General features: G+C 37.4%; 1 protein-coding gene across 1 annotated transcript in view; it reads right to left on the reverse strand.

The window, feature by feature from the left end:
* PRDM5 (PR/SET domain 5) overlaps window positions 1–16,643 on the reverse strand; it is a 169,422-nt gene that overhangs the window by 5,028 nt on the left and 147,751 nt on the right. The window contains exon 15 of the mRNA XM_027853751.1: window positions 5,245–5,349. Coding sequence (XP_027709552.1) covers window positions 5,245–5,349 — 105 coding nt within the window. The remainder of the gene's footprint in view (window positions 1–5,244; window positions 5,350–16,643) is intronic.

Below are 16,643 nucleotides of genomic sequence, written 5' to 3' on the forward strand. Positions count from 1 at the left end.
CTCCTCCTCCCCCTCCTCCCCTACCTCCTCCTCCTCCTTCTCCTATTACTACTACTACTACTACTAAAACAATAATTGCAGTTAGCATTTATATAGTGCTTTAAGATTTTCAAAATATGTTCCCTGTGTTGTCATATTTAGTCCTGAAAACATTTGTGAAGTAGGTATTATATTTTCTCCATTTTACAGATAAGAAAACTAAGACTAAGAGGAAAGTTCGATGACTTGTGCAGAGTTCCATGGTAAGTGTCTGAAGTATAATTTGAACTCAAGTCTTCCTGACTCCCAGGTCAGCAGTCCATCCACCGCACCAGCAAGCTAAGCAGAGTAAGTGTGAGGAGCTATTCGTTCACTAAGTGAGAGGCAGGAGAATGGTGCAGTAGACAAAGGAGTGCAAGCAAGAGCAGATAAGCAAGTTGTGGCTGAAGAAGCAGATCACTGACTCTGAGACCTTAGGGGTGAGGCAGCCAGGCGGCACAGTGGGTGGAGCGCCAGGCCTAGAGTCAGGAAGACTTGAGTTCAAAATCTGGCCTCGGATTTACTGGCTGTGTGACCCTAGGCAAGTCACTTCACTCTGTTTGCCTCAGTTTTTTCATCTGTGAAATGAACTGGAGAAGGAAATGGCAAACCACTCCAGTATCTTTGCCAAGAAAACCCCCAATGGGGTCACGGAGAGTCAGACACAAAGGAACGTCAGAATCATGTCTTACGTAGGACACTAATAATACTGCTAATAGGCAGTTTTGTGATGCTTTGAATCTTCAAAGCTGTTTACATATGTGATATCACTTGATCTTATTTGAGCCTGACAACAATGCCATTTATAGATGTGAAAACCGAAGCAGACTTGAAGTGACCTGCATAGAATAGCACGACTAATGACTGAGTTAGGGTTTGCAATGATGAGAAGGGCCCTGGCACAAATCACTGACTTGGGAGTTAAATCTCAGAGCAATGAGGGTGGGGGGAGATGTGACAAGGTGAGACCCGTATGGGAGAAAGAAGCAGGTGATGGTGGCATGGCCTGAGAGGAAGTGAGATTCTCTATAAAAAGCCGGTGGTGGAGGGAAGAGATGAGGACGAGCCAAAGGATGAAAGGGAGTTTTTCTACGATGGGACAAAGGTTCCACAGGGCACAAGGTCAGGAGTTGTATGAGTTGTGTTGCATGGAAGGGCACCCTGCTTTCCACCTTCACTGTTACCTCAAATCACATAAACCCTTCCCTTCTGTTAATCATGGAATCATTTCAAAATAGGGAGACCTCGAAAACCATAAAGTACAACCTCCTCATTTTACAAGAGGGAACTGGGCTCATTGCAGCAGAGGGGTCTTATTTCTCACATCCTTTCAACTTTATTAAACTGCATAGTGGTGAAATCAACCAAGGTCCTCCCCCAAAGCATGTCTATTTGGGATTACAGAAAAAAAAGAAAGGATTTCCACCTGCCAAAAAAAAAAAAAAAGCACAGATGCAGGAAAGGTGATTTTCCCCCCATGAAGCCTGTAAAAATACTTTACTCTGACAACATCATTTTGATCCCAAATAATCTTTTTGGCACTTGGTGATAGGCTCTGCTGGTCAATTTGTTATTAATAGCTAGATTGGTAAATTGTAACCATTTGTATCAATAGGTTATTAGAAGGAAATGAATGAGCAGCAGAGCAATTACTCACCTAAGGGAAGGAAATTGAAGCTCTAAGCACCCCCCCACCCCAGTTTGGGACAGGGGAGAGTGACGGGAAGGAGAGCCCGAATGAGCACAGACAGATGTGTTCACTTCCAAAACTATCAGGATGAATTAGGTTTCAGAGTCTTGGTAAGGCTAGTCTGGATAGCTCTGAGCGGAGTGGATAGAGTGCCAGATGCAGAGTCAAAAAGACCCGGTGCAGATCTCCCCTCTGATAACAGATTAGCTGTGACCCTGGCCAAGTTATCTGACCTTTCAGCCTCTGGTCCCACAGCTAATACCGAGGGGATGATGATGATGTCTACCTCTCAGGATTGCCATGGAAGTCAAGGTAAGGTGTGGAAAGTGCTTCTCCAATCTGGAAGGGTTACAGAAATGTGAACTATCATGATGATGATGGTGGTGGTAATAGCCCTACATTAAATCTTGCGTATCTTTAGAAAGAAGATAAAAATATCTGTAATATCTACTACCAGGACTGCTGAAATTCTAATGTAAAGTACTCTGTAAATATTAAAGGTCTATTTAAGTGATGATGATGACGATGATAATAATAGCTAATACACACACCTATACACACCCCTACTATATGCCAGACGCCATATTAAGTGTTTTATAAATATTATTGCATTTGATCCGCACCACACTGGAAGGTAAATGTTATTATTATTCTTATTGCACAGATGAAGAAACTGAGGCAGTCAAGAAGTCAAATGGCTTGCCAAGGATTGAATAGCTAGTAAGTTTCTGAGGCTGAATTTGAACTCAGGTCTTTGTGATTCCAAGCACTCTCTCCACTGTGCCACTCATGTCAGTGATCCTCCTCATAATAATTATACACTCACCATTTGTCTGCCATTGATGGAGGAACATGTATATATGATTCATAGAATTTTTCACCTAAATTTAAAAAAAGGCTGGGGGCACACTGTGTTTTTGGCTAATACTGGGCTGTTGGAGGGTCTTCCTGACTATAGCAGTCTTCAGAATATGCACTTGGCCTCTGTGGATATGGGGCCATAAATGGTCATAACAATGGTTATATGAACTATAACAACAACAACAAAAATAGAATTCCACAAATGTGTTCAATGCCTGTTGTTTGGTCAGCTCCAGGTTTGTCTCAGGAGATGACAAATTTAGAAGAAGCACAATCCCTGCCCCCTAGAACCCAGTCGAGTGGGAAGGATAAAGCACCCTTCAAGATAAGTATCACGTACAAATACACACTTTAAGTACCTTAGAAGTACCCAGGCGATGTATTGGGTGGACTGCTGGAAATGGAGTCAGTAAGACTTGAGTTGAAATTCTCCCTCAGCCACATAATGGTTGTGTGACCCTAGGCAAGTCATTTAAATTCCGATCTCCTCAGTTTTCTCCTGTGTAAAAGGAGGATGATAATAGCACCTACTTCCCAGGATAGTTGTGAAAATAAAATAAGAAAACAATTGTAAAGCACTTTGTAAAACTTAAAGTGCTATATAACTGTCAGCTATCATTGTTATTGTTAATTATTATTACTAATATTAGAGAGGTTCAAAACACAGGGTCCTATATAAAGTCTGGGGTGAAATGTCATGGAGAGGATTGGACCAGAAAGGGAGGAGGAGAAAGGGAGGGCTCTCAGAGTGGGTGGTGGGGAGTCCAATATGCTTCTTAAGAGGAGTGTTCCTCAGAGAAAATAATGAAAGCACCTGCAGAAACTACTTGCCCTGGGAAGGCAGTCCCTACAGACCGCAGAAGTACAAATTAGGCATTAATAGTATCAAGGGGCCAAAACAAAAATTGTTTCCTTATTTCCCACGTCCCCAGTGTCTTTTCCTAGTCTCTTCACTCACATGAACAAAACTCAATGAAAAAGAAAGATTGAATTAAGATAAATGGCCATTTGCTGTTTTCATGGAAAAGCAGACTATTACTAGGGTCATAATATGAGAATAGTGGTTTGCAGACCTTAAAGCACCATCCAAATTAGCTATTCATAATAAGAATTATTATGATTATCATTATCATTTTTATCATCATTCCTATCCTAATGCCCAAGTATGAAATAACCACATTTCTTCCACTTGACTTCTCGACCACCACTTTCTTAAATAAAACCTCTTTTAAAATAAAAAAGGACATTCCTTGAAAAGTTCTGTGTTTCACTATGTTTAAGATGTACAAAATCCTAGGCCAGAAGGCCAGCCGCTGGCATTCACCAGCCACTGGGGAGAGATTAGACAGATGACAAGCTGGCAGCAGACAGAGCAGGTGGCGAGAGTGGCTGGAATCAATGACAACGCTTCAGAATTAAGATAGTCCTTGAAGCCCAGAAGAGAAAAGAGATAGAAATGAAATGGTGGGATCCCCTTCAGTGGCCAGGCAGAAGGAAGGATGAAATGGCAGTGTGGGCAGTGCCCGAGGCAGTCATCGGGAATCTGTCTGCTACATGGCCAGAAAGTCCTCTGCTGGGGCTTTAATAAGAAATCATAAAGCAACCAAATCCAAGTGCTTCACTGGCAAATTTCTCTTTCCTCATTTAGAACACCAGACTTGGAGTCGGGAGGACCTGAATTCAAATTTGACCTCTGACTTTAGTAGCTATGGAACTGTGAGCAAATAATGTCATCTTTCTGGGTCTCAGTTTCTTCATTTGGAAAATGGCATGAATTATAATAGCACTGACCTGCTGGGGCTGTAGGATTGAATAAAAAACAAATCACTCCAGTATCTCTGCCAAGATAACCCCAAATGGGGCCATGAATAGTCAGAAGTGACACAGAGGGTCACATAGCTAAGTGGGATCTTAAATACACACACACACACACACACACACTCACACTCACACTCACACATACACACTCACTCCTTTGGTGCGTCCCCTGTTCCTTCCCTCTTGACTTTTCTTCTCAAACTTTCAACATCACTCAAAAATGAACTAAAAAATACCCTATTTTTTTTAACTCATTAAAAAAATGTTCACGTTCATTTCCTCAGTTAAGTTCAGGTGCATATTCATTCATAGTTTACATAAGACTGGCCTGATGTTTTTCTATAAATGAAGTGATGTTTTGCAGGCACTGAGATCAGTCTAGGTTCCTATATGAGCTTCTGGTCTGGAAGATTAAACAGCCAGGTTATTAACCTACCCAGGGAAATCCCTTCCATACACAGAGTTCCAGAGTTTTATGAGGTGTAGAAGGGCATATCAAATAATAATTCCCATTGCGGTAACTAATTCATTATTTGCTCATCTTTCTTACCAGACAGTAACAGTAACCTTTGACAAGCCAAGATCTTAACATGTCTTGACCTGCTCAAAGGCTGGACAGGTGCAAGAGAGCCTATGGACAGCATTGTGAACTTTTGACTCAGAAGAACAGCTAAATTGTGCTTCGAAAATAAAAGGCTTCATGGACGCTAAGCCATGAAACACATTTGTCTAGTCATTTCATCACCAGCAAGCAGGGCTGGTGCAATGATGGCCTTTGGGCTTGTGAGCAAATCCTGAAGCACAAGATAATCAGAGGCCCTCTCTGTACTCAGGGAAGACCTGAGGAAGGCACTTACATCGCACTGGAATGGCTTCTCACCGGTGTGTGTCCTCATGTGCTCATCCAGGCCTCGTTTCTGACTGAAGGCTTTGTTGCACTGAGAGCATTGGTAGGGCTTCTCCTGCATGGAATGAGAGGCAACAAGGAAAAGTGGGTCAGGCAGTGCAAACATTCTGATATCTCCAGGGGAAAATCACAGGCACAGGTTTCTAAGGATTTTTCAGTGAGTCTGGAAAACCCACACTGCAGGTTACAGGATTTAAAGGTAGAAGAGAGTAAAGAGATCACTATCCAACCTTTCTCCCCAGCCCCACCAATTTAGCAGATGAGGAAACTAAAGATTAGAGTCACACTGTTAGTCAGTGTTGGAGGCAGGATTCAAATTGAGGTCTGCTGGCTCCAAACCCACCGTTCTTTGCACTGCTCTATACTTCCTCCAATCTTGTGAGATAGAGGACAGAGGGACAGAATGCTGGATTTGGAAAGGCAAAGAGCTGAGTTCTAGTTCAGTCTCTGGGATTTATTAGGTGTGTGACCTTCAACAAATCACTTAACCTCCTCCATCTTCAGTTTCTTCATCTGTAGGGAAATAATAGCATCTTCTTCACAGGGCTTGTTAATTATTTTTTAGGATAAAATAAGATAATATTAGTAAAGTGCTTTTATACCATTAAATGTTATGTAAATGTTGCCTGCTATTACTATTATTAATTTCATCATCATCATCATTTAAGGATATATATATATACATATATATCATCATCATCATCATCATCATGAAAAAGCAACTTTGAATAAGTCTACATGATAATCTGAGAGGGAAAAACTATTCAGGTTTTTTTTTTTTATCTAAAGGGCTAATTTTCACAAATTTAGGATCACAGAATCAGAAGAGAGGTCATGGGTTCTAGCCCAACCATTCCTGGAAACATAAGTTTCCAAGTTGCAGAATAACTTACAAATAATTTACTTATTTACTTACACATAAGTTACACAAGGGACTCTTGACCTTTTTGGTGTCATGAACCTCTTGCCAGACTAGTTACGACCATGCCTCTCTCCCTTTCTAAATGTTTTTAATGAACAAAACAAGACACATAGAATTACAAAGTTAACCAAAGGTTAGTGATAATGAAAATGTAGTTCTTTTTTCCATCCAAGTTCACTTAGGTCCAGAAATCTATAAACAGACCCCTTTGTTTCCCAGATTAAGTACCTCTGTCTGTTACTATCTCTAACAATTAGTCATTGAGCCACATCATTGAAAATCCAACCCATTCAATTTATCCTGACCTTAATCTCTTAAATTAGTTATCCTAACCCTATTAGGATATGGTATTTAAAAAAAATACTGAAATGCAAAAAGACATAGATTCAACAGAATAAATTCAGTATTTTTAATGCCCCTCTCTCAGAATTCAAAAAAATAAAAAAGAGAGAAAAATAAATAAATTATTGGAAAATTTACAGTTGAAAGATGACATTTTCTGAATGAGAACAGTAAAGTATATATAGATTTTGTATCATCAATGGTGCTTTTACAAAAAAAGATGCAGAGAAATGAAGAAGTGTAATGGGAGACTAGAATATACATAGATTCTATATACATAGAATATACATAGGAAGACTTCCCAGGAGAGTTGAGATGACATATAATGGGATTGCCTCAGTGAGACTGAAGCATGGTTAGGCGTTCTGTAACTGGTTCCAGTTTTCTATCCGCTTGGTGGATATCAGTCTTTCTGGCTAAAATTATGGGGCCAGAAGTGGCTGTTCCTTCAAAAGGCCTTAGTCAGCCTTACGCACTTCTGCTTTCTTGTTTGAATCTATGTTCTTAGTTTGAACAGCATCTGGCAAAAAGTCAATCTTATGAGGGAAGAAGCCTTGAGGTTTCTCTGTCAGAAGCTGGCATGTGGTCCAAACTGACCTTGGTTCTTTGCATCAATATTTGTTTGTCTGTTTGTTTTCCATTTGAGTTGAAATACATCAGAAGCAACGACCTTGTGAATTTTGAATAGTCAGAAATGTAGGTGACCTGAGATCTGAAAAGCCTATGAATTTGGAAGTCAGAGTTCATGTTAAATTTTGTAGCCAGCTCAGTATTAAGGGAGTAACAAATGACCTTGGGGATCCAACCCAGTGGTAGTTGAGACAGGATTCATTTAGTAGTGATGCTGAATTTTGATGTAAACTGGGTGAGACCAGTGTTATGCATGACTGTGCTAAGAATAAGCCTAATCTCTCCAGAGACAATGGTGATATAGAGAAGAGAGTATCAATGAAGTTTTAGAGGGAAATATTTCTACTTTTGTTCTTCATATGTCTTCAAAATAAATATCCTTTTGTGAAAATTAATAGATGTTAACTTGTTATACGTAACTAGGGTGTGAATCATGGAGGCCAAAAATGGGGGGGGGGCAGGGAATACACTTGGAATGAAAGCTGAAGCCAATAGTATTAATGAAGAGACATTACCTCCTCAGGAGTACCTAAAAGAAACTTGAGGGGAAGATGTAACAAACTGATTTTAGTAGACAATGCCAGAAAATACTTATAACACAAATATATGTTGTTGTTTTTTTAAAACGAAATATGTTTAAACTTCAGAAACAGGTGGCACAATAGATATAAGCCTGGCCTGGAGCCAGGAAGGCCTGAGTCTAAATCTAACCTTTCTTGTCCATGTGAACCTGGGCAAGTCACTTAATATTTGCCTCAGTTTTCTCAACTGTTAAATGGGGATAACAGTAGCATCTACTTTCCAGAGGTTGTGAGAATGAAAGGAAATAATAATTGTAAGGGGCTTAGCACAGTATCTGGCACATAGAAGGTGCTATATAAATTTTAACTATCATCATCATCATCATCATCATCATCGTCATCATCATTAAATGTGGTAATTTATACAGGGAATTTAAACAATTTTTAAAAAATTTGAACAAAAGATATGGAAAAGATAATGAAAAGCAAATATTAAACATCCAGCTCTGTGCTAAGCACTGAGGATATAAATACAAAAGAGAGACATCTAGGTGATGTAGTGGATATATTGTTGGGCCAAGAATCATGAAGACCTGAGTTCCAATCTGGTCTCAGAAACTTTCTAGCTGTGTGATCCAGGCCAGGTTACTTAACCTCTGCCTTAGTTTCATCAACCATAAGATAGAGATAATAATAACATCTACATGCCAGCACCTACCTTGTCATAAGGATTAAATGAGATAATATTTCTAAGTGCTTAGTGCAGTGACTGAGACGTAGGTGCTTAATAAGTGCTTGTTTTCTTCCTTCTTTGCTTCTTGCCTCCCTACCTCCCTCCTTTCCTCCCTCCCTTCTTTATTTCCTTCCTTCCCTCCTTCCCTCCTCCCTTCTTCCCTCTATCCCTTCCTCCTACTATTCTTCTCTTCCTTCCTTCCTGTTCCTGGCCTCAAAGGACTTATGTTCTAATAAGAGGAAACAATACATAGAGGGATTTGGTAGCTATAAAAAGGCGAAGTCACAGGAATGATGACTAGAACTTCTAAAAAGTAGTAGAGTCAGTCTACCAAGACACGCTCCAAGCATACATATTTCAGGTCTTCTGCAATTGCAAACCAGTCTAATGTAAAGTAATAAAGATCACCTAAAATAATTAGAGGGGTATTCTGCTTCTGGTTATTGCAACAAAATACACTTTCTAGATTAATTTAAAAATTGAGTGCAATACCAACCAAACTACCAAAAACTGTTCATAGAACTAGATAAGATGATAATAAAACTCAGTTGGAGAAATAACAGTGTAAAATCTCACAAACTTGTGGATTTTTTTTTTAAAAAGAGCTAGGCATTCATGAGAATAGCACTCCCATACTTGAAATTGTAATATTAAAGTAGTAATAATTAAAACTATGTGGTAATGTATCATAATAGAAAACTAGATCAGTGAAAGTTCTAATAAACTGAAGAACCCAAGTTACTTGGGAAAGGACTCTATATTTGGTAAGTACTACTGGGGGAAAGAATACAGTTTGACAGATATTTTATTTTGATCAATATCCTGCCTTGTATACCACAATGAGCTCAAAATGGATATGTAGTGTGACTATTAAAAACACATTAAAAGCATAAACAAAATGGATGAAAACCAAATTACTTACTTTATTTCTATAGCTAGGGGAAAAATTCTTACTCAAACAAAGGCAATCACAAAAGGTAAGATAGATAACTTTTTGATTCCATGATATTGAAAAGCTTTTCTCCAAAATCAATGACTCAGATACGGTGGGAAACTGTGGGGAATAGCGGAGTGGATGGGGACAAAAACCAGAGAAACATAATTGCAACAAATACCATCGGCAAAAAAATAATTTGCATCAAATATCTTCGCAAATCTCTAACTCTTTATATTTAGGGAAATAATACAAATATATAAGATCAAAGCCAAATGGATAAGTGGACAAAAGATATTAACATGTTCTCAAAACAATTACACATTATTAATAACTATGAAAGAATCTCCAAATCCCTAATCAAAAACAAATATGAAAACAAAGACCCCATATTTCACGTCACACCTGGTAATTGGCGAAGTGACAAAAGATGTAAATAGTTAATGTTGTAAGGATAGAAAAAGACAAGCATACTAATTTTGATATGTTGTGAAGTGGTCCAACCATTCTGGAAAGCAATTTGGGAATCATGCTATGGCAGTGCCTAAAATGTCCATACCCTTTGACCCAGAGATAACATTGATAGGACACAAATACCAAGGAGGTCAGAGAAAGAAAGGCCTTATGTGTGCAACATGTGTGTGTATCTGATAACAAAGAAATAGAAACAATGTGATGCCCAATGGTTGAGGAATGGATAAATAAATTATAGTACATTAATAGATAATAATAGATAGACTTGCTGTGTTTGGCCCCAGGGGCAGAATCAAACTCAAAGGTGAAAGTTGCTAAAAGGATTCAGCCATATCTAAGGAAAACCCCTCAGGTATTAGTAGGGCTATCCCAAAGATGAATTGGCTGCCTTTGTGAGTAGTGGTTTTTCTTCCTATGGAGATCCTCAAACAAAATTGAACATTGTTGTTGGGGATGCTTTCGAGGAGGTTCTGGTACAAGTTCAGGCTGGACTGGATGACCTCTGAGATCCTTTTCACTTGAAATTCTCAAATTCATTGAAGATTCTAATGCCAGGTTCTTAGATCTCTTGTAGTTATCCCTTCCATATTATGGGCATTAGGGGTGTGGCGCACTGTAATCTGGAAAATCTGTGTAAAATTTTTTTGACTCTCCCTTCATATCACAGAAGTCTGAATTTTTCTTTCTTTTTCTTTTATGGGGTGTTGACAGTATTTTATTGTAAAATTTGGGTTAATATTGTATAATACTATATACATATTTTATGCATTTCTAAGTTTAAACTTTTTTTTTCTATGTCATCTGCTAGCCTTTGCATGTCATCTACAGCTTCCACAAAACTCCCCCAAGAATTCCCATTTAATTTCTTAGGCTGACCCATGATATATTGAAACCATGATGACGAAAGTTGCAATGTGGATGGGATAACCCTATATTCATTCTTCTCTGTTCTTAAAGGGGAATTAGGCCTGTTTCAAGGCTGACCAAAGGAGGATGAGAGTGAGGAGAGAAAGCATAGCATAGTTTTCACAGTAAGGTAGTGTGATAGCCTCAAAGAAATTGATTAAGCAAGCCTGGTGAGGCTGGCTTTGACTCTTACTGACCAACATAGCAGCTAGGGGTAAGACAGAGACAATACTTACACTATAACCTCCATAGTGGCACCTTCACACTTCCTTTAGGCTGTGAGCATGTAGTCATATTTCCCCACAATTGAAACCTCCAGGAGTCTCCCCACAGACAGATCCTTACAAATGAATTCTTTTTCATTTAAATTTTTAAACCCGATCTATGAATTCATTCCCAGACTATCACTTGTTAACCTTCCTTTATTCCTGTTTCCCAGTAGTTAAAATAGAGGCAAAGATGTTTTGAGCATGATTTACAAAGAAGGTTTTGTTTTAGGATGAAAGATACAGTCTAGAAGAGCAGAAGTGACTTCATTAGCTTGGCTGAACAGAATGATTTGGTCCCTGATTAACTGTGCCTTTGCACGGTAATGTAACGTAACTGACAAATAGATTGTCCCTCATTATTATTACCCAGGAACCATTATTATAAAATGGAGGGCAATCTATGTGTCATACTATCACTCAGAGGTAGAATTAATCAGGAACCAAGTCATTCTCTCTCCATCAACCAAAGGCAGGAACATATAGTAGCAAAGGCACCATATACTCTGTTGTGCCAAGTTTTGCTCTTTACTCTGTTATTGTCATTTAAAAAATAGAGTACCACTGAGTTCAAATGCTTCTTTCCTCTAACATAAACTTCATTAAAAAATCTTCATTTGAGAAATTTAAAAGACCTACATAATTTTTTTTTAAATAGATATACATAATTTTGGAAGGATGTAAGAATGCTTTAAAATTGACACATAGGTATAGCCTTCCTTATATAGTCAAAGTTAATTAATTAATAAGCATTTTTTAGGCATCTCTTTGTGTCAGCCACTGGGCAAGGTACTGGGGACACAGATAAAAGTGAAATAGCGCCTGCCTGTCTTCAAGGACTTTACAATCTAGCATGAGGAGATATATACATAGTTATATGCAAAATGTATGTTTTACGAGATAATGTTGTAGAGAAGACATTGGGCAGCTGGGAGAATGAATAAAGAAAGGCTTTAACATTTGAATTTAGCCTTGAAGGAAGATGTCTTTTCTGAGAGACAGAGGTACGTAGAAAGTGTATTCCAGACGTAAGGGGACAGCCAAGGCAAGGGCATAGAGCCTGGTAGATCAGAGAGTGCCATATTTGTAACAGTAAGAAGACCAATTCATATGTGTGTGTGTATGTGTGTATGAATCAATCAATCAACAAGCATTTATTGAGTGCCTACCATGTGCCTGGCAATGTGCTCGACACTGGGGATCACTGTGGATACAATGATAAATATGAAACATTCCCTGCCCTCAAAGATCTTACATTCTGATGGAGGAGACACCATGTACACATATAGCTATATACAAAATCGTGATGTGTAAAAGGCTGGTAAGGTAAGATAGGCCAGATTGTTAAAGGGCATTAAAAGCCAACAAAAAGGATTCATATATCTGATTCTATAGGTAATAGGGAGCCACTAGAGTTTATTGAGTAGGGGAGTGACATGATCAATCCTACACTTCAGCAAAATCCCTTTGCCAGGTCCGTGGCAGGATGCTGTGATCAAATACTTTGAAAATATAATCAACCTACTTTAAGTACAATAGAATACTGCATTCTTGTCATCTTCCCATTTACTGTTTGATGGTAAAGATGGTGGCTACTTTGGAATGCAAAAGACTGCCTGTTCCCTACTATATCTTCATTGAAGATGCTCTGAATATTTATGTAGATTATTCTCAAAAAAAAAAAAAAGAAAATGGAATGGACTTGTGATTTCACTAGTATAGGGAACTTCAAGAAGAAGAACCCCACCCCTGCACTACCTCCCCACACTCCAATGTAGGAATTCTCTGCCATTTATCATCTTAGAGAGTTTCCTAAAGCACTTGAGAGGTTAATTGACATTTTATTATAGTTGGGAAAGTAGGCCAGATGGTGATGTGGTTTTCTTGGTTGCTTTTTAATTTGTGGTAGGGATGGGGATAGGGCAGGAATTAACAAAGTCTTTGCTATCTTCTGCTACTTCAAATTCCTTTCCTTTTGATAACTTCATATATTATCCTTCAAAACACACAACTGTGTCATCTCCAGTATAGATCTCTTCTATATCCACTTGATCTAATCTAATTACTTTTCCCGTCAATGTGTTCCATTGTAACACTTATACTGCCTCAATAAGCATACCTTCAACTATGATCTTAGAGTTAGATAGAGTCACTTCACTTTCTTGATGGTGAAAACGTTTATGTGCTTTATAACTATGGATATGGGGAGGTGAACCTTTTAACTAGCTGAAATATGGAGGAAACCATAAAAGACAAAATAGATTATTATGACTGTGTAATATATTATTTTTGCACAAATGAAAGCAACACAGAAAGAGTAAGAAGAAAATAAATAGATTGGAAAAATCTTTGCCTTAATATCTCTGACAAAATGCTGACATTCAAATTCTATTTGATATTGAAACTAATATATAATGAGCCATGATCTGAAGGATGTCATCAAAAATAATAGTCATTTCTGTGAATTTTTAAGGAAAAAATATAAATTATCAATAATTACTTGTAGAAGAGTTCAGAGTCATTAATCATCAATGTAGTAGTACATATATTAACTCTGAAGTATACCTCCTCAAAAATTGGTACATTAAATTGACAAAGATGATAACAGATGATGAAATTCAATTCTGACAGACCTGTGGGAAAATAGGCATTAAATTCACAGTTGGAGAATCTGTGAATTATTTTAACCATTTTGGAAACCTATATGGAACTATACAACAAAACATTAGAAATATCAATTCTCTTTGATCCAGATATATCACTTTGACTTTTATAGTCTAAGAGTGCAAGTGAGAGGAAGAAGGGAAAAAAAAGCCACTTCTCTGTAAAAAAATATATATATATTTATAGCAGCACTATTTGTGACGGTAAGAGAAAACAAAATAAAACAAACTTGGACTAGAAAAAAAAACATACAGTACACAGCCAATGATTAGCAAATGGAAAATAAACTGCAGTATACAAATATAATGGAATATTACCATGATCTAACAATGAGGTTGGCCAATTGGTGATAGATTGTTGACATAAAACCATGACAACCATGAAACAAAGACAAAAATGTAAGAACACCCCTTTATCCTGTGCTGACCTTTCTATTTATGCTGTAATGGTAGCACAGTAATGGGAAAATGGGAACAGAGTGCCAAAATACACAGTTTTTAGGACATTTATAAATTTTAACTTGACTATTGGTACTTTAATTCAGAGATCTTTGTCTAATAACCAGCAAGTAGGTATGTTACTGGAGAAACAGAATGATATCAATCTTGTCGTTGGCAGTATAAATAAAACAAAAAAAAAGTTGCAGTTAAATTAAAGAAAGGGGTATAGGTTCTCCTTGAAAAAGGAAAATATATAAAGGAGTCTATTTCTGTGGCCAAAGGGAATAAAAATATTATTTCTTCTGTCCGTTATCCATTTTACATTATCAAGCATTCATTGGAACAGGCAATTACACACCATACTTTTTTTTCTCATTTGTATTTCTTCTAGATTTGTACTAATTTTGATATTAGCCCTAACAAGTCAATGATCTGGCTATTCAAAAGCAGCTGATTCAGAGTACTAATGTAATTAGTAATGGGTTATCTCTTTTACATTATAATATATTCAGTCTCATGTTTTGTGATACTATTTAGTTCTCACCAATTGCAATGCTCAAACTTTCTTTTCTCAAAGTAAATGTTCAAGATATATAGGCTTCTGTAGTGTGCACCAGTCTTTAGCCTCTCATTTCTTTTCTCTGATTCTTCTTCTTTACAAATTATCACTATCATCCTTGACACCCACTTTTGTATTGAAGATACACAATATCAAATATTGATACTGACTATTGGTATACAAATTAAAATAAAATCCTACTTAACATGCTACAACAGTATATCTAAAAAAGGTATCCATTTTGACCAATTTATACCAGGAATGCACGGATAGTTGAACATTAGGAAAACAATTCACGTCACCATGGGAAACAGGACTTTTATGGCTTGTCTGATGTTTGTGATCAAAGATTTGTCAAATATTGTGATCTCTGCTGAGAAATCTTTCAGAGATCTTGAAATGATTTTGATATATGGGAAGGAGTCATCTTGTTCAAAGAGTTAAAGAGAATGGTCATGCCATTCTCTACAAAATCAAATGCTTTTAAAATATAAAGTATGATCTTGTATTCTCTACACCTTACAGTCAATTGTGTGATATTAAACATGTTGTTGTTCTTATTTGTCCTTCATTCTCAAAGAGGACCATGGCGTCAGGGAGTTGATGACATGACTTGCAATTGACTTTGATCTGAGTGAGGGAGGGCTGCACAAAGTCACCAGCCTCACTTTCTCCTCCAGAGCCATCTGGGTCCAGTAGCAAGATATGGATCAGGATGACTTGAGGTGGCCCCAGATGTAGTGGGAGACCTTGGCCTTAAACATATGGTATATTGTGGACTATTGCTTTTTAAAGCTTGTAGCTTCTCTACTAATGTTCTTATTTGCAATGCCTCTGATCTGTGTGAAGTTGGCTTCTTTTAAATTTTTTACATAGATGATGAAAACACCCACATTAAAAATTGCTGATGCTTCTTTCATTGACTTTCTGTTACATTAATAAGGCCTAAAATTATATCCATGCCTTAGATGTATTCCTTTTTCTCACATTTTTTTGTGAATATATCCCTCAGCACTTACTATCTGTGACCTCAAGCACAGTTTTCATTCCCATACATACACTTGGTTCAACTCAATTGCTTATCCAAGCTTTGTTTTCTGTAGTGTCATTTCTATCTCCTGCAAAAGCACATTCAAGACTGTAATGTTATGGCACAAGGGTAGTCACTCTGCTGTGCTGGAGATTGAGAGAAGTTTTTAAAAAAATCTTTGCAGATCTTTTCCATTTTTCTTCTTTTTGTTATCCTCCTTCAATTTTTATCCTTAAATACATCCCAAATGATTTTGTTTAGTTAGATTTATTACCCAGTATTCTTTAAGCTGATTTTATCTTCCAGTGTTTCTCATTACTTTAGAAGGCATTAATGTTCATAATCCCTCATTATCCTTCCCCATAATACTTGTGATGCAGCAACTCTATACATTACAAAGTATTTTCCAAATATATAATTATAGTAAATAGAATAAACATTCAATTAAGAGATTTACATAAGTAATACTCTGCACTCATTAACACTTTAAGACCATCTAAGAAGGATTATATTCTGGGAAGAAATGAAAATAATGCTATCCCATTAAGAAATCCACAGGGAAAGAATGATCCATGGGGAGAGCTAGTAAGGAAGCACATGATTAGCCCTTGGCTGGGTAGTAGACCAACCCTGTGAGTGTTACAAAGTGTAGGCAAGCTCTTCATGCTTCTCAAGGACATTTTCAAAAGGCTATATGATACAAACTCAGAAAAGTAAATATGTTAAACACCAATAACATTTGAAACCAAATACATACAAGCTATTGCTGTATTTATGTTGAGCTCTTCACGTAAAAAGGGCAGTTTATAAGATTCTCTTCTTCAGTTCAACATTGTCACATGACTATACCAAGCTAGTAGGGTTGGGACTGAGGTGAAAAGGCTAAAAAAGAAAAGATATCAAGTATTTTTTTTCTCTTTTAAAACTA

Source organism: Vombatus ursinus, unplaced genomic scaffold (assembly GCF_900497805.2).
Source record: "Vombatus ursinus unplaced genomic scaffold, bare-nosed wombat genome assembly UNPS02010193.1, whole genome shotgun sequence".
In the NCBI taxonomy this organism is placed as follows: Eukaryota; Metazoa; Chordata; class Mammalia; order Diprotodontia; family Vombatidae; genus Vombatus; species Vombatus ursinus.